Source organism: Malus domestica, chromosome 13 (assembly GCF_042453785.1).
Source record: "Malus domestica chromosome 13, GDT2T_hap1".
In the NCBI taxonomy this organism is placed as follows: Eukaryota; Viridiplantae; Streptophyta; class Magnoliopsida; order Rosales; family Rosaceae; genus Malus; species Malus domestica.
The window spans coordinates 21,704,364-21,723,571 of record NC_091673.1 but is presented as its reverse complement, the minus strand read 5'-3'; the positions used below and the strand labels follow the sequence as shown (position 1 = coordinate 21,723,571).

Below are 19,208 nucleotides of genomic sequence, written 5' to 3'. Positions count from 1 at the left end.
TTATTAGGCTTATCAACATTATTTTTTATTGTAGCTGAATGGTGGATCATGTATGGGACCGATGCACCAACTGTGAGAAAGTTAGCAATCAAAGTATTATCACAAACAACTTCCTCATCTGCTTGTGAAAGAAATTGGAGCACATTTGCACTCATACACACAAAGCAAAGAAATAAGTTGGCTCATAGTAGCTTGGAAAAATTAGTTTATTGCTACTACAACATGAAGCTTCAAATTCGAGATAAGGAAGCAGAAATATATCATATCGACCGTGGTGACCCACTAGATGTGTTTGATATTGTTGGTGAAGATGATGACACAGAGGGTAACCAACTTTTTCAATGGATTAGACCTCTTCATTTAGATGATGATGAAGGCAACCCAGCTCCCAGAGTTGCTGAAGAAGCACGTAATGAAGGGATAAATGTAGAAAGAGTATTAGAGGAGGAGGTGGGATCTAGCAGCGCTGACTCTTTGGAAGAACTTTTGCACCCAAGACCAAGAAACACTGGAATTCCACCTTATTCCAATCCTACACAACCACAACATCGTGCTGATACTAATGATAACTCTAGTACAAGATCAAGAGACTCACCTACCACCGGAGGTGGGAATGATGAAGGACATAGTGGAGCTGGAGGTAGTGGAGCTGGAGGTAGTGGTGGTGGATATGGAAACTATTATGGACCATTTCCCGGATTTATGAGCCCCTTCACTGGTGAGGCAAACTTCACGCATGCAACACAGGATGATGACCATGGTAGTAGGCGGGCAGGACTAGGAATTGGTGTCATAGGGAAGGACTATACTCGCAGAGAAAGAGGCAAGGGGATTTTGTCAAGTCAAGAAAATGACTCGTTATCTAGAACTTCGGACTCTGTTGGAGTGGGAAGTAGTAACTATGGTAACACTCATAACCAACCATTTCCCTACCCTTCATATCCCATTCCTTTTGGGATGGAATCGAGCGACTCATGGAAACAATCCGAGACTCAATCTTCAAATGATTTTGCTTATGGACAAGGTCAACCAATCTCAGATCCATATGGGTGGCATGTTAACAATTACATGCAAAATTATTTTGGGGATTTATCATTTGATAACTACTCTTCACAATACACTCACTCTACACATAGAGATGATGAAGATAGTCAAAATTTTGAACCTCATAGGAACTCTATGTGGTACTGAGTCACTCATGTATCTTACCATGCAATGTATCAAGTGTAAAATATTGTACTAATTCATTATATATAAATGAATATGGTGTGTTTCGACTTCTTTCATTAATTACTACATATTTTCTACACTCACAATGTTTGTCAGCTCGCTATATAATCAACTTGATAATGTTAAATCCATCATGCAATGTATTTCTTTCCAATTTTTTATGATAAACTAATAGATAATTGACTAAATAAACATCCTGCAAAGCTTCAATAAAAATTTCCAAGTTTTTCTTACAATTTCCGTGGTTTCCATGTAATTTTTATCGATATCGATATTATCCCGATATTTCCATCGATATTTCCATGTTTTCGGACTACCGATATTTTCGATATTACCGATATTTTCTTCCTTGGGCATGTCGTATAAGGAATCGAATAGGACTAATAATATAAACCCAGCTGTTTGGTGTCCTCTCGTATTAAATAGTCATTGGATTAATTTAAGCAGCCGGATATGATAGTCGGGTATACACCTTCTTATTAAACCTTTCCAAAAGGATTGGATTATTAGGCGGGTATAAACCTTTCCTCTCTCTCGCACTTGGTTCTCCATGACACCTCCTCTCGCCGTTATCCCTCTCGTCGTCGTCGTTCTCCCGCTCGCTACTCTCCTCATCGCTGCTCTCCTCGTACTGTCGCACTGCTGCTCTCCTGGTACTGTCGCTCTTTGTGAAATCCGTAAGTAGCATAAGAGTATTGAGCTCTTGATCAGGATTCCAAAGGCTTGTTTGTGAAATTGCCCAGGATTTCAAGACTGATCTACGTTTCCAGAGCCACGCGGTATTGGCACTGCAAGAGGCTGCTGAGGCCTACCTTGTGGGTCTGTTTAAGGACACCAACCTATGCGCCATCCATGCCAAGCGGGTTACCATCATGCCTGTTGAACAATATTTCATCTGGGCAATTTTTTGGTATTTTTATGTATTTTTGTTCAACATTTAATTTGTATATTTTTGTTCATTTGGTTGTCTGTAGCCTGACTGTTGAACAATATTTCATTTGGGCAATTTTTTATTTTTATTTTTTAAAATTAGATTTTGCTTAATTTGGGGCTTTTAATTTGATTTTTATTTTGAAGTTTAGGATTTGAAAAGTATTTGGGTTTTTAGATAATTACATTAAATTTATATTCGATACAGTATGAATAATACGATCATTAGTCCGATACTGCACCAAACGCCCGATTAATTTAGTCAGTACTATTCGGTGGCTATTTATCATATCCGACAGAAATAGTCAGTACAGTCCGAACTGCCAATCGAGGCCTAATAATCCACTCATTTTGGAAGGGTTTATTAAGGTGTATCCCCGACTAAACAAGCAGACTGATTAAATTAATCCGGCTACTATTTAATATGAGAGGACATTAAACGGTCGGGTATGTATTATTAATCATATATGATCCCTTATACAACTTGCCAAACGATGCCTTAGTAAGTTCTCGAAGCAATTTATGAATTAAATTTGGGTTTGTTTTTGCTGGCAGTGGTAGGAGAAATTTTTACACACAAGTGGTATACCACGTATTATTATATAAATGGTGGAAATTTTTATTTTTTCTGTTATTAATTTTTTAATACAAGAATCCCACCACTTGTATAGAGACACGTGGTGTACCATCCCGTATTCTAATCAATTGAAAAATATGTCCAGTAGTAGGGCGTTGTTTAAGACTATCACATGTGTATTTTTTTTCCCTCTCTTTTTACAATAACCGATACAAAGATTTTCATTATTAAGTGCATGATCGCATTAATATATCTATTTTTAATGTCCAATTTATTAATCGGGAAAGAAATTTGCACAATGAACAATAATGGTAAAATCTTTAAACAACAACAACAACAAAGCCTTTTCCCACTAAGTGGGGTCGGCTATATGAATCTTAGAACGCCATTGCGCTCAGTTTTGTGTCATGTCCTCCGTTAGATCCAAGTACTCTAAGTCTTTTCTTAAGGTCTCTTCCAAAGTTTTCCTAGGTCTTCCTCTACCCCTTCGGCCCTGAACCTCTGTTCCGTAGTCACATCTTCGAACCGGAGCGTCAGTAGGCCTTCTTTGCACATGTCCAAACCACCGTAACCGATTTTCTCTCCTCTTTCCTTCAATTTCGACTACTCATACTTTACCTCGGATATCCTCATTCCTAATCTTATCCTTTCTTGTGTGCCCACACATCCAACGAAGCATCCTCATCTCCACTACACCTACGTGTTGATGCTTCACCGCCAAACATTCTGTGCCATACAGCATCGCCGGCCTTATTGTCGTCCTATAAAATTTTTCCTTGAGCTTCAGTGGCCTACGACGGTCACACAACACGCCGGATGCACTCTTCCACTTCATCCATCCAGCTTGTATTCTATGGGTGAGATCTCCATCAAATTCTCCATTCTTTTGCAAGATAGATCCTAGGTAGCGAAAACGGTCGCTCTTTGGTATTTCCTAATATCCGATCCTCACCCCTAACTCATTTTGGCCTCCGTTTGCACTGAACTTACACTCCATATATTATGTCTTTGATCGGCTTAGGCGAAGACCTTTAGATTCCAACATTGCTCTCCAAAGGTTAAGCTTCGCGTTTACCCCTTCCTGCGTTTCATCTATCAACACTATATCGTTTGCGAAAAACATACACCAAAGAATATCATCTTAAATATTAAGTTTGTGATCTTCGCTAGATTGCTCCGGTCATTAGTGTGGATAAGTATGTAAATGGATAGAGACAAGAAGCAAACACAAAATGTACGTGGTTCACCCAGATTGGTTACGTCCACGCAGTAAAGAAGTTCTCATTAATTGTGAAGGGTTTACACAGTACATAGGTTCAAGCTCTCCTTTAGTGAGTACAAGTAAATGATTTAGTACAAATGACATTAGGAAATATTATGGGAGAATGATCTCGTAATCACGAAATTTTTAAGTACCGAAGTGTGGTATCGTCTTCACTTGCCTTATTTGTCTCATAGGTAGATGTGACATCTTCTTTGGAAGTACTCTTCCTCCCTCAAGGGGTGGTATCTTTAACTGGTGGAGATGCACAAGGTAATGTATCAATTTCACTTGACGCTTACTTGTAGTTTCAAGCTTGGTCAAGCGCGATACAAACCATGTAGTAGGAGTCTCCCAAGTCGCCGAGCTAGGGGATCTGCTGAAAGAGGTGATAGACAAGGTAAGCAATCAGAGCTCCAAGCAATCAGTCCCAGATCAGAAGTTTGATTTTGAGTTCTGGCTGATTGTTATCATTCTCCTTATCTTGCAGGCAGCATGAAGGATAAAGAGAAGAAAAGGAGAAAAGGTGATATGAGATACTTTTGCTTTTGAAGAAGTAACTTTCCACAGGCTTATTCTTGAACTGGGCTGGAGGGTTTTCTGGTTTCCGTCAGAGTATAAGGCCGACTGAAGAATTTGAGGGTCAAAACAAGTTCATCAAATCTAGAGTACGTTCGACCCTGCTGATATGGGATACTTTTGCTGTTGACAAAGTAGTGGATGTATCGGCACGTGTTCTGCTGCGCTTGTCTCCACATGCTTCCTTGTATCCTTCTCACTTGCCCTATTTGTTCCTCAGGCAGATGTGGTATCTTCTCGGGAAGCATAAGATGTTGAAGATGAGTACTTGAGAGCAATGTCAGGTAAGTAATCAGGTAAGGGGTTCCAGGCAGTCAGTTCCGGACTAGAAGCTCGATTCCAAGTGCTGACTGATTGCTCTCTTTCTCCTTGTCTTGCAGGTAAGAACAAGGCCAAAGGAAAAGACAGGGAAAAAGCATGATATGAGATACTCTTGCTTTTAACCCTGATGATATGAGATATTCTTGCTCTGGTGTAGCTTGTTTGCAGAGGTATTCTCGGGGGGAAAGAAAGCTGAGTATTTCGAGAGGCTTCGTTGGGAGTGCCCTGTCAGATATGAGGAAGGGTTGAGCATTTTTGCAGGTCTGCCTGTCCGTTGAGGATAGAGGTCGACATATATAGGAGTCTCCCTAACAACAAGGAGTAATGTTATTCCTTTACCCTGCTTGGTCATAGCACGGTAGTGGGAGCTGCCAGCTTCACGTGTTTTAACTCTGTCAGAGCACTTTGAAAAAGTGGTATGTGGTATCTGGAAAGCTGATGTTACGTGTGAAGATTACAGACAAGCTTTATCCAAGAAGATTTGGCTCTCGAAGTTGAGAAAGCGGTGTGAGGATTACAAACAAGCTTTATCTAAGGGGCTCTCGAAGTTGAGAAAGCGGTGCCTCTTCGGTTTTCGAACAAGCAATCTTGTCGGGGATCTGTCTCTCGAGATTCAGAAAACGGTGCATCTTCGATGTTTGAGAAAGCAATCCTGCTAGGAGTCTGGCTCTCGAGATTAGGAGAGCGGTGTCTCGTCGCTTTTTGAGAAAGTAATCATGTTGGGAGTCTAGCTCTCGAGATTCGGAGGGCGATGCCTCTTCGATCTTGAAGCAAGCAATCTTGTTGGGAGTGTTTTCTCGAATGTGAGTAAAGGTTAGGCCTGTTTGCTAGTCTACCTTGCCACGGAGCACAGAGGTTGACACACAGGGACTTTCCAATTATCCAGCAGTGGTCCTGTTCATTTACCCTTGTGGGTAATAATATGGTAGGTAGACCTTCAAAATTTATGTGTCTAAACTTTGTTAGTGCTGTTTCTTTGCTATTCTTTTACCTTTCTTGGTCATAACGATGTAATGGGAGCTGCAAGCTTCACGTGTCTAAACTTTGTCAGAGATTTTGGCAAAGTTATATGTGGTACCCGTGAGCTGATGTTGCGTGTGGAAAGTGGATGATTGAACAATAACATTCACGTGCTTTCTACTTCACCAGAAATCTTCGACAGAATGCCCGTAATTTCCGCAAAGTTGAGTGCCTGTGACAGGTGCTGACAAGGCTGAAAAATGAGGTGCCTCTTCGATTTCTGAGATCGGTCATCGTGGTCTCTGAGCAGCCCAGCTTTTGAGAAAGCAAGCGCCTCTAAAATTTCTGCGATCGACCTTCGTGGTCTTTGAGCAGCCCAACTTTTGAGAAAGCAAACGCCTCTTCTTTTCCTGAGATCGGCCCTTGTGGTCTCTGAGCAGCCCAGCTTTTGAGAAAGCAAACGCCTTTTCGATTTCTGAGCAGGCGCCTCTTCGATTTCTGAAGCTCCATCGAGTGCAGATTTTTATAGAGGCTGGTATTAAGTTCCAAAGCACACTTGAATCTCCACCAGTAGAAGCTCTCTTCTTGCATTTCTAAGATCTTGATTTATCCGACCTCTTCTCTCTTCAACACCTTTGAAAATGTCTGGCCCCTTCGACCGTCGTTTTAACTTGAATCTTGTTGAAGAGGCAGCCACGCCTTCTCCAGACAACATATGGCGCCCATCCTTCTTATCCCCTACTAGTCATCTTACCGTTGGGGATTCCGTGATGAAGAATGATATGACCGCTGCGGTGGTGGCCAGGAACCTTCTCACTCCCAAAGATAACAGACTACTTTCCAAACGGTCTGATGAGTTGGCTGTTAAGGATTCTCTGGCTCTCAGTGTTCAGTGTGCAGGTTCTGTGTCTAATATGGCCCAACGCCTATTTGCTCGAACCCGCCAAGTTGAATCATTGGCGGCTGAAGTGATGAGTCTCAAACAGGAGATTAGAGGGCTCAAGCATGAGAATAAACAGTTGCACCGGCTCGCACATGATTATGCTACAAACATGAAGAGGAAGCTTGACCAGATGAAGGAATCTGATGGTCAGATTTTACATGATCATCAGAGGTTTGTGGGTTTGTTCCAAAGGCATTTATTGCCTTCGTCTTCTGGGGCTGTACCGCGTAATGAAGCTCCAAATGATCCCCCTCCGGTGCCTTCTCTTTCTGGGGCTCTACCGACTGCTGAGGCTTCTTCTAAGCAACCTTTGTGAAGGCTCCCTTTTGTTTGTTTATTTTGACTCATGTATATGTACATATTTGTAACTTATTGGAGATATCAATAAATAACCTTTGTTTCATTTCAACGTATTGTGTTAAATACACCAAAGCCTTCTTCGCTAAGTTCTTTGAATTTTTCTTTTGTTGAAGCTTGTATGTTGAAGTTTTGTGAGTGGAGCATGTAGGTTGAGGTAGTGTTCCCTTAATTTCCAGAGTGGGGAAAACTTCTCGATTGGAGACTTGAAAAAATCCAAGTCACTGAGTAGGGTCGGCTATATGAATCTTAGAACGCCATTGTGCTCGATCCTGTGTCATGTCCTCCGTTAGATCCAAGTACTCTAAGTTTTTTCTTAGAGTCTCTTCCAAAGTTTTCCTAGGTCTTCCTCTACCCCTTCGGCCCTGAACCTCTGTCTCGTAGTCGCATCTTCTAACCGGAGCGTCAGTAGGCCTTCTTTGCACATGTCCAAACCACCGTAACCGATTTTCTCTCAGCTTTCCTTCAATTTCGGCTACTCCTACTTTACCTCGGATATCCTCATTCCTAATCTTATCCTTTCTCGTGTGCCCACACATCCAACGAAGCATCCTCATCTCCGCTACACCCATTTTGTGTACATGTTGATGCTTCACCGCCCAACATTCTGTGCCATACAGCATCGCCAGCCTTATTGTCGTCCTATAGAATTTTCCCTTAAACTTCAGTGGCATACGACGATCACACAACACTCTGGATGCACTCTTCCACTTCATCCATCCAGCTTGTATTCTATGGTTGAGATCTCCATCTAATTCTCCGTTCTTTTGCAAGATAGATCCTAGGTAGCGAAAACGGTCGCTCTTTGGTATTTCATGATCTCCGATCCTCACCCCTAACTCATTTTGGCCTCCATTTGCACTGAACTTGCACTCCATATATTCTGTCTTTGATCGGCTTAGGCAAAGACCTTTAGATTCCAACACTTCTCTCCAAAGGTTAAGCTTCGCATTTACCCCTTTCTGAGTTTCATCTATCAACACTATATCATCTGCGAAAAGCATACACCAAGGAATATCATCTTGAATATGTCCTGTTAACTCATCCATTACCAACGCAAAAAGGTAAGGACTTAAGGATGAGCCTTGATGTAATCCTACAGTTATGGGGAAGCTTTCGGTTTGTCCTTCATGAGTTCTTACGGCAGTCTTTGCTCCTTCATACATATCCTTTATAGCTTGGATATATGCTACTCGTACTCCTTTCTTCTCTAAAATCCTCCAAATAATGTCTCTTGGGACCCTATCATATGCTTTTTCCAAATCTATAAAGACCATGTGTAAATCCTTTTTCCCATCTCTATATCTTTCCATCAATCTTCGTAAGAGATAGATTGCCTCCATGACTAGACATCTTTAATTACTCGATAACTAAGAGAACATTTATTTTTGAAATAGCTAAACAAAAATAGTAACGTTGAAGTTTATATGAATCTCAAACAAGAGGTAATCAGTTTTTGAAACAAAATGTTTCCACGTGGCCCTCTTGGAATGTGACAAATGTTGATTTATATATCCATCGATCACGTGAAGATAAGATATGTAGCAACTGAAAATTACCACCACAAAGTTTCATGAGGTTGTCAAAGTTTTAAGAGGATGTATTTAATTGAGAATTTAAGAGATTTTAATAGATTTATAAATCTAACAAATTTTGTGGAATTTAATTGATTTGTAGAGAGTTTATGTAAAATTTTGATTCAATTCCCTCGAAATTGTCTAAGTTTTTCTTGATAGCACTTGATTCACAAAATTGTCTAAGTTTGCAGATGAAGAACCATGTGGACTAGCGGCGGCTTCTGCGAGTTTCTTCCACTCCATGACCTTATTTTTCATCTTCTTACCTTTCTCTCCTTCCATTAACTCTTTAACAAGCCTCTCTACTTCATCTCTCTTCACATCATTACTAATCTCCATGCCAACCCCCCATTCCTTGCACGCATAGCAACAGTTTGTTGGCTGGTCACTAGAGCATGGCCAACACAGCATAGGCACACCTGCGCATAGACTCTCAACGGTCGAATTCCAACCGCTGTGTGTTAAAAAACCTCCAACTGATGGGTGCTCAAGAACTTGTTCTTGAGGGCACCAACTTGCTATTAGACCTCTTTCCTTAGTCTCTGCGACCAACTCCGGTGGCAAAATCACAGACTCACCAACAACAAGATCAGGTCTGATTACCCAAATGAAGGGAAGCTTGCTGTTTGCTAGTCCCCAACCAAACTCGACAAGCTGTTCCGGTGTTACAAACGCTAAACTGCCAAAATTCACATAAACAACCGAATTTGGGGACTTGGAATTTAGCCATTTGAAGCACTCAGTTTCTTCTTTCCATAGACTGTATCCGGTAGTATTCAGAGGATGCTCCGGCATCTGGTTGAGAAGCAATTGGAGAGGACCAATCGCATAAACAACTGGAAGCAAGGACAAAAGAGCATCCAACACATCTTTCTCTAATGCACCAAAACTATGAACAACGACTGCTGAACCTTTGACAAATCTTTGAATTGCTTCCAAACAGTATTTCCAACATTTATCATTGGGATTTGTGACTCTCATGTCTTTTGGGAGATCCCTTAAGCGAATACCTTTCATTCCTGGAATCCAATCAATCACCTTGTCCAGAAAGCCATTTGTTAAGCAACTCGCATCTACAAATATCAAAGTTTAAAAAACGTCATCTGTTTTGAAACAGTACGGAATTAATCCAAGTATTGAAAGAAAAAAAAAATCATATATACTTCTTATGCGTTTGGTATCTTTATTTGCTCTAATTTTTTGCTTTTGAAACTAAAGAGTATTAAGTACTTTAGATACATTCATCAATTTTGAAAACAAAATTTGAATCCAAGAAGGATATTGAACAACCCAAGTTTTTAAGAAACGTTAAACTTGTTGGGAGAAATTCGAGTCAGTTTATTATAAATATGATGTTTTGTTATTTAATTGAAAATAAGTCAATCAAGATGTAGCCCTAAATTTGTAGCACTTTCGACAATCTAGTTTATTTGTTTTCCGTTAATAAAATAATGTTCACAATCATTTTTTTTCCGTCTCTATTTATTTTCAACTAAACTGAATTTCAGTGATTCAAGTAAATTGTTGGGATAGCTTAGAGAACACTTATACACATGTGTTTTTGGAGAGGTTCTTATTACATGCATAATTTTTTTTTTTTTTTAAGTCCAAGTACTTTCTGTGCTTCTCTACAAAACGCTTTTAAGTATTTTTGTCAAACATAATTATAACCTCTTAAATACTTTTGATTGTCAAAAAGAACCTTTATCCATTTCGAAAGCACTCCAAATAGGCCATAAATACATCAATTAGAAATCATTGACATTCGTAGGAGTGTTAAGTGTAATATTCACCTTTGAGTGGGACAAGTCCTTTTTCAACCAAAGCTGGAAACTGTATATAGCCCATTAAGCTGCATGCAGAAATAGTAAAAAAGAGTACTACGGGGATACCAATTTCTTCTGCTGCCTCCATGGGGAACGCCGACATCCAACCGTCTGCAACGATGTGAGTCACAGGAGCATCGCCAGCCGTGTGGTTAAGTTTAGCGAGGAGGTCGCGAAAAGGAGCCAAGAAATTCTTTCGGATGGCCTCAGCAAGCAACATGATGTCTTGTTGGGTGTCTTCATCTGAGTTTTGGAGCCCATCCGGTATGGTTTCGAATCGGAAACCAGGCACGCCGTCGAGGGAGTTGGGTCCTAAAGATTTGAGAAAACGTTTGTGATTGAACTCCGTGTTGACAAAGGTTACGTGAACACCTCTATGGTGGAGGAGTTGTGCTAATTGACGCATTCCCTTTATGTGGCTTTGAACTGGAAAAGGAATGCAAACAGCATGAGGGACGTTGTTCCTGGAAGTCATTTTACTAACTCAGATTGTGTGAATCAGTGCATGCTTTGTCTTTGCACTTGCACAAATTCATTGTTTTATAGGCTAATATCTTGATGCTAGCGGTTATGCTATGATAATCTCGAATTATGGTTTATTTTTATAAATAAAAAGGCCCCTATGGTTAACTTATGATCATCTGGAAGAATTTAATAGTTCAATTTGAATATTTTATGGTTGTCCAATTTTTTCTTCAGTAATTAAATTTTCCAGCTGTTCCGCGTGCGCATTTTATATATTTTCTACTTTGGAAGCCGGCAAATACTTGTTAAATGATGCCAAATTTAATAACAAAAGATTCGAATGATGTTGCAAAGGTTACATCGTAACTTTTAATCGTGTAAATATTCCCTTTAAACTTGTATAGCGTAATTAAAACTCTAACCTTGGTTGATTTAGGGGTGTGGTCAATTTGGATTTCACGGGATTTTAATAGATTTTTTTTAAGTAATAGATTTTAAAGGATTTTAAAATGTTCTCAATTCTATATGGATTTCGACAGATTTATATAGATTTCTATTATAAATTTGTATGGATTTTTTTTCGTGGATTTCTTAGTTGAATCTTATAACATAAATGTTTTGAATCAAAGGAGATCCATTAACAATAAATTTGAAGTGTTAGCAAGCACAATCATGAACTCAAATACACAGAATAATAATGTAATCGTAGTAGCTAAGCAATCAGATGAAATTCCAAATTCCAAGTTTCAAACACATCCACAAAACTTTATATTAATCAGAAATTCATCATTACAAGTAATGTTTTCTTCTTTCTTTTTTGCTTTCTCGAACGCAACCACAAAACCTAACATTACAAGAACATCATCAGAAATTCATCATTACCACACTAGAATTATTTGTGACTCATTATCCTCCATTCACATTGTTATCATTATGGGCATCTCTCATGTCCAAAGCCATATTATATCTCCATTCATTAGCAATATTCCGTTGTTCTTGTGTTTGAAAATATTGATCAAGATCCCCTTTAGAAACTGACAATGGTGGAGATGAAGAAAATTCATCATCTAGTTTAACAGAAAACTCATCTGATCTACATTCCTTGCGAAGAAAATTGTGCACTGCTGCACAAGCTAATACTACCTCCGCTTGTGTTGCATATGAAAATGGAGGTGCAATCCTTAAAATCGAGAATCGTGATTTTAAAATACCAAATATCCTCTCAATGACATTTCTTAAAGAAGCATGACAAAGATTGAACAACTCTTTTTCGTTTCTAGGCTCATGACCCGAACCACTATACTCTTGGAGATGATATCGGATTCCTCGATAAGGAGCTAAGAACTGACATCTATTTGGAAATCCCCAATCTACTATGAAAAATTTACTTGATAATATATATTTTAATATGCAACTCAATGGGTTAATGAGAAATTAAATAATAATAAAAATGATAAATCTATACACACACCACAATTAATCTATACACAAACACACCATAATTAAACCATGACCAGCAAATGATTAACCTATATACACACAACACCATTTATCAATTAATAATTTCATAGCTAACTAATCAGTGACAATAAAAAATATATCATAGAAACTCAAGCACGCTAAATTCCAATTGGTTTACTTGTTATTGTTGAAATTTATTATCCAGAAAAAGAAAATCAAAAGAGGACGTCAAATTGCACATAAACAATTCAGAGATAGTAATCTCAAATACTTATAACTTGGTAAAACATAAAAATAGAAGCTTGACATTCAATGACACAACTAGCCATTAGAAGCCTAACATTCTTATTCTTATGCTGAAGCAAGCTATGCACAATAGCTTATCTCAAGGGCTCCAACTTCTTAGATGCTTCAGCCAAAGAAGCCAATTCTAACTACGACAAAGCACTCATAGTTTTCTGCGGATGGAAGCATACAAATAACAAAATCCACAAAAAACTACGAGTGTTTTGTCGTTGTTAGAATTGGCTTCTTTGGCTGAAGCATTGAAGAAGTTGAAGCCCCTGAGATAAGCTATTGTGCATAGCTTGCTTCAGCATAGGAATAAGAATGTCAGGCTTCTAATGGCTAGTTGTGTCACTGAAATGTTTTAACTTCTAATGGCCCCTTGTGCATAGCTTGACCATGTCTGATTTCACTGTGTGCTCATGATTTGAAAGACACTTACACTCCTAGTTTGTTTCATAACATTTTTAAACTCATTATTAGCACTTTCGTGGAGCTAGCTGAACATGCTCTATTTTTATGTTTTACCAAGTTAGAAGTATCTAAGATTACTATCTCTGAATTGTTTAAGTGCAGTTTCACGTTGTCTTTTGATCTTCTTTTTCTGGATAATAAATTTCAACAATAACAAATAAACCAATTGGATGTGCTTGAGTTTCTGTGATATATTTTTTATTGTCACTTATTAGTTAGCTATGAAATTATGATTTGATAATTGGTATTGTGTGTATATAGGTTAATCATTTGTTGGTCATGGTTTAATTATGGTGTGTGTTTGTAGATTAATTGTGGTGTGTGTATAGATTTATCATTTTTATTATTATTTAATTTCTCATTAATTCATTGAGTTGCATATCAAAATATATATTATCAGGTAAATTTTTCATAGTAGATTGTAGATTTCCAAATAAACGTCAATTCTTAGCTCCTTATCAAGGAATCCGATATCATCTCCAAGAGTATAGTGGTTCAGGTCGTAAGCCTAGAAACGAAAAAGAGTTGTTCAATCTTTGTCATGCTTCTTTAAGAAATGTCGTCAAGAGGATATTTGATATTTTAAAATCACAATTCCCGATTTTAAGGATTGCACCTCCATTTTTATATGCAACACAAGTAGAGGTAGTATTAGCTTGTGCAGCAGTGCACAATTTTCTTCACAAGGAGTGTATATCGAATGAGTTTTCTATTAAACCAAATGATGAATTTTCTTAACTCCACCATTGTCAGTTTCTGAAAGGGATCTTGACCTAGATTTTCAAACACAAAAACAATAACGGAATATTGCCAATGAATGAAGATATAATATAGCTTTGGACATGTGGCGAGATACCCATAATGACAACAATGTGAATGGAGGATAATGAGTCACAAATAATTCTAGTGTGGTAATGATGAATTTCTAATGATATTCTTGTAATGTTAGGTTTTGTGGCTACGTTCGAGAAAGAAAATATTACTTTGTAATGATGAATTTCTATTAATATAAGGTTTTGTGGCTGTGTTTTAAACTTGGAATTTGGAATTTCATCTGATTGCTTAGCTACTATGATTACATTATTATTCTATGTATTTGAGTTCATGATTGTGCTTGCTAACACTTCAAATTTATTGTCAATGGATCTCCTTTGATTCAAAACATTTATGTTTCTTGTGCATTATTTCATTATATGTTATAAGATTCAACTAATAATTCCTAAGAAATCCATATAAATCTGTCGAAACCCATATAGAATTGATAATCTTTTAAAATCTGTCACTTACAAAAAGTCTATTAAAATCCAATGAAATTCAAATTGACTACACCCCTAAAATCCTAATAAATCTTTGACATTCTCACCATACCTAGATTTGAATGTATTCTTTAAACTCTTAATCGACTACCCCTGGATTTGAGTGTATTCTTCAAAATCCTCTTAAATCCTAATTTGATTACATCATGACTTCATAATCTTTTAAAATCCTCCTTTAAAACTCTGATCGACTACACACATATTTTAAAGTCTATTAAAATCCTATCAAATCCTAATTTGACTACACCCACCTTAATTATAATTTTTTTTAGTCTGACAACATATTTACACTAAAGCGTGTGCTGTTTAGTTAGCCATAATAATTTGATAGCAAACTCTTCATCCACGTAAGGCAAAACATAAATCTTTTCCATAAATCATAATTATACACATAAACTTTCGACCAAAAAAAACTGTGTAAAACAAGTGGCATTCAATTATAAATTGTTTTCATAAAACATAATGCATGGAATTTTATTTTTTTTTCATTCAAAACTCACATACAAGATTAGACTTCAATCAACACATGATGGATAAATACAAATAAAAATCAGAAAGTATTACATTAGGGACTCTAGCAAAAATTATATGCATGGATTAACTATAGTTAGTTTCGAAATCACGTGGTTCATTCGTAGCGGGAGGTAAGGCTACACTAGGCTAGTATTCCACATGGCACGTCTTGGGTTCGATTCTTGCCGGTTATAACAGAGACCACCCTAACTCAAGCACCTACACTATACTCCAAACCACCACCCTAACTCAAGCACCTACACCATATTCCAAACCACCGTAATTCAAGCCCCTCCACTCTACGGTCTTTACCCAGACCACACCGTAACTCAAGCACCACCACTCTACGGTCTTTGACCCCAGAACACACCATAACGCAAGCACCTACATTGTACGGTCTCTACCCCAGACCACACCGTAACTCAAGCACCTGCAGTCTAACTCCTCATCTCAAGGTTCCATCTAGATACGCTTCAAAAATGCAAAAATGATAACCAAGATGCTAACTGGTTTCAACCTCAAATCATAAGCACCTAGAATTTGACATGGAGCAATAACCTAGAAAAAGAGCACGAGGAGTGGCAATTAGACAACGGCAGAACCCCATGAATATAGCGAAACAGACCCACCCGGATCAAATGCATATATGCAAGAGATTGAACGGATGGCACCCAGTCACCAAAGACAAAACGTACATTTAACACGGCTGCAAAGTAAAACCATAATTCCACATGACTTGTTCATACAAAGCAAGAATTAACATGGAAACATAACATTCCAAGTGCTACGTATCACTGAATCGTTCCCATCAAATCAACGGAAACCTACACAACTACTACTCTTTTCCTATTCCTCACAATTCCAAACAACCAAAAACATGGCACCATACGCAAAAGCCCCCAATAACGGAAAGAAAACTAACAAACTCTAAACAGATAATTCATATCAACAGACATAATCAACCGATTACTTTCGGGTATGGACTGATTTATCAGCAAATCACACAGAGATTAACCCATCAATCATTCCACAGAACAATCACAGACTGCAAAAACACATACTAAAATTCCAAACCCTAAATCCTCAAATAGAAAACAGAGCAAATCAGATCAAACCATTCCATGCCTACGATCTGGCTTGCTGGTTCAGTTGATGTCGGTGTCATCGAAATCGTCCTGGAAGGAGTTGAAGAAATCGGAGTCGGCCAGCTTGCTCTCGCTCATGACGCCCTCGCCGAAGGCCTCGAGTGTGTCGACGTCGTCGACGTCCATGGCCATGGTGGAGCCCTGATCGTCCATGTCGCTGAAGAAGTCCATCGCCGTCGGCCTCATCACTCGGAATTGTCTCCGTCTCGCGGAAGCTATTGAGCGCCTCACGTTTTGGCTCTCTGCAGGAGTGCTCGCCTTTTGGTTTTATCGACGAAATGTCGTTTTTTATTTCTGCTTTCGTAGCCTCTTTTTGGGTCATCATCGAACTGGGCCTAAATATCAACTTGGGCCCAAAAACTTCTGTAAAGTGTCATAAAGTCGGAGAATAGATAACGAGAACGTGGCAGATGGAAGCTCGCACTGCACATGGAGGGCGGTGTCCTCCCTCTCGCTGCACAGCCTCATCCATGGCGGCCCAGATATTCCTTTCACTTCATCTTTCAAAACCCACTTCCTTCGACCCACTTGAGTCGCTCCTACGCTCCTAGCTACCGTCGCTGGGACTCCAATGCCGAAACCATTCGTTCCCAAAGATTCGGTTTTAATTTCAGAGACAAAGGCAAAAGAGAAGAAGATGCCGGCGATGACGAAGAAGAAGAAGATTACGAGTACAGTAGAAGTAAAGGGACGAATAAAAGAAGGTGGTGGTCGGACGAGTCGTCGGAGATGGAGGAGGAAAGCTCCGGTGGAATCTTGGAGGATGCCATTGATAGTTTCTGGATATTGAAGGTACAAACTTTCACTTCATTTTTGGTTATTTTTATCAAGTTTGGATTTGGGAATGCTTCAATTTTGGAGGGCTTACATTTTATTCGAGCGATATTCTAATTAGTCTAATCTAAACTGTGGATAAGGGATTTGAACTTGAATTCATAAGGGGGAGCATCTAGCCAACTTATCGATGCACAGCTCTGTTTTTTTTTTTTTCGGAGAGCTTACTTTAGTTGTTCTTACCCGTACCTAAGTATTAGAATGCATCGATATTTTAGCTAGGTTTTATTTTGATAGATGGCTTCGCTTGCATTCGAAACCAGTGTGAAGACAATGAAATAGATATTGAGTGTCTGTTGTTTTGCTATCTTTCGGTACAATTGGCGTCTTTGATTGTGTTGTATCAAGAGTTTACAAGTTAACCGATGCCATTTAATAACGTAATTTGCTTTGAGATCAAGTTATCGTCTTAATCTTATAGAGGTAATGAATCAAGAATTGGAAAGTCTTACAAAACTTATAGTGATGAAGTCCGTTATCATCACTTGTGCGCTTTCACCGTCAAGAGTTTACTGTTATGTTAGTTAAGCTATCCTGTTTTCGCTGCCTTTTATTATTTGCAAAGTTCCGCAACTGACTTTTTGACAACTTACATAGCATTATGCAGTAACAAAATTACTGACCAAATTTAAACATAGGTCGGAACTTCTATTTGAAACAACTTCATAGAGTATTCCTTCCCTTCGTTCTTTCTTTCTTTTTTCTGTTATCAAAAATCTCTCCCCGTTTATTCTGTTAGCTTACTGATTAAGCTCATGTGGTATATTTCTGTAAATATGTAAGCCTCCTTTGCAGTTTTAAGGTTGGTGTGTTTCATGAGTTTAATAAATAAAACTGGAAGAGAGCTGATGCTAAACACAATGTGGTTGAAGATACTCCCCTGGTAACCTGATTGCGAATCAAGATTGAGCAAACTACTTGAATAACTAGTGCCTGGTGCATATTTTTAAGACGTATTATTGTTAGAATTCGTGCAATTCGTGCTCTGAAGACGAATATTTTCTGTCGTCTGATTGAGGGACATCCCAAGCTTAGGTTTATAAATATACGTGTTCTGCCTCATTCCTTACTTCACATCTGTTTATCACATGATGTATTTGTTGAATCAGATATCTGATATCATCAGATACCTGAATACATAAGCATTTTGATAAAGTGATTACCGAAAAAAAAAAACAAGGTTTAAATTTGAACATCGTAATGCCAAGCATCAAGATACAAAAGTTGGATCTAATTTTTCGTATTATGGTTGTGCTGGTTGGTTTCTATTGCAGAATTTGTCATAGGTGTATTTTCTTTTGTTGATGCAGGTGTTTAAATCCTATGGATGGGCATTTCCAGCTATTATTGCATCTTTGCTGCTGTCTACGGGTCCAAAAGCTTTCCTCATGGCGTTAGCACTCCCCCTTGGTCAGTCGGCATTTTCACTGTTATTTGAGAAGTTGTGGGGACGGACACGGAGTAGGCCGAAACACAAGTCCAGGACAAGGAGGAGAAGGAAACCTTTTGCCAGCAGTTTTGGTAATGCTAAAACAGATGACAAAGAAAGATATGTTGAGGACCAGGAAACTAGTGACAGAAGCATGGGTTATCAATCTTGGGTAGTCGGAAATGATGCTTCAGCTGATGATAGTGGTTGGGAGGCATCGAGTTTAGGTGGATGGGATGATCTTGAAAGAATGGAATCTGCACGGAGGCAATCTCGAAGAAAGCCAATGGGGAAGGGTAAGTTGAGTCGGAGAGAAAGAAATAGCGACACGCCACTGCTGTTAAGATTGTTGATTGCTGTTTTCCCATTTTTGGGTACATGGACAAAGATGTTTTGGTGAATAGAGAATGGAAACCAAAAGTCTCAAACCTGGAGCAAGACCTTGATTAGTTTTCCTGCAACTTAGATCAGGCACTACCACATTCTTTGCACCGGCTCTTGCGCGGCCTTCGGATCCAGAATAACATCGGTTGAGGGTAAGATCAAGGATCAAATTTCAGCCAGAGCCAATTTTGTATACGCCAGACTTGGATGCCGGTGTTCCTTCAAGTTTTATTTCATACGCCATTGTACATAGCAGATATTACAAATATAGTTTCACAGTACATTTGACATTTCATTGCATACAGTGGAATTTGGTTGAATACAGATATTCTTATGGTAGA

The 19,208-nt window shown here is 38.7% G+C and overlaps 3 protein-coding genes across 3 annotated transcripts; 1 reads left to right on the top strand and 2 right to left on the bottom strand.

Annotated features, from left to right (window-relative positions):
* Nucleotides 1–8,747: 8,747 nt before the first annotated feature.
* LOC103453515 (7-deoxyloganetin glucosyltransferase-like) lies at nucleotides 8,748–11,200 on the bottom strand. The gene is made up of 2 exons (XM_008393053.4): nucleotides 10,529–11,200; nucleotides 8,748–9,808 (listed from the first exon to the last, which is right to left on the bottom strand). The coding sequence occupies exons 1-2, from the start codon at nucleotides 11,034–11,036 to the stop codon at nucleotides 8,877–8,879; spliced, it is 1,440 nt and encodes a 479-aa protein (XP_008391275.1). The 5' UTR covers nucleotides 11,037–11,200; the 3' UTR covers nucleotides 8,748–8,876.
* A 4,830-nt stretch (nucleotides 11,201–16,030) lies between these two features.
* LOC103453503 (small acidic protein 1) lies at nucleotides 16,031–16,496 on the bottom strand. The gene has a single exon (XM_008393044.4). It carries the CDS (start codon nucleotides 16,404–16,406, stop codon nucleotides 16,221–16,223), a length of 186 nt encoding a protein of 61 aa, XP_008391266.1. The 5' UTR covers nucleotides 16,407–16,496; the 3' UTR covers nucleotides 16,031–16,220.
* A 114-nt stretch (nucleotides 16,497–16,610) lies between these two features.
* Nucleotides 16,611–19,206, top strand: LOC103453504 (uncharacterized). The gene is made up of 2 exons (XM_008393045.4): nucleotides 16,611–17,012; nucleotides 18,365–19,206. Exons 1-2 carry the CDS (start codon nucleotides 16,650–16,652, stop codon nucleotides 18,881–18,883), a joined length of 882 nt encoding a protein of 293 aa, XP_008391267.3. The 5' UTR covers nucleotides 16,611–16,649; the 3' UTR covers nucleotides 18,884–19,206.
* Nucleotides 19,207–19,208: the final 2 nt, after the last annotated feature.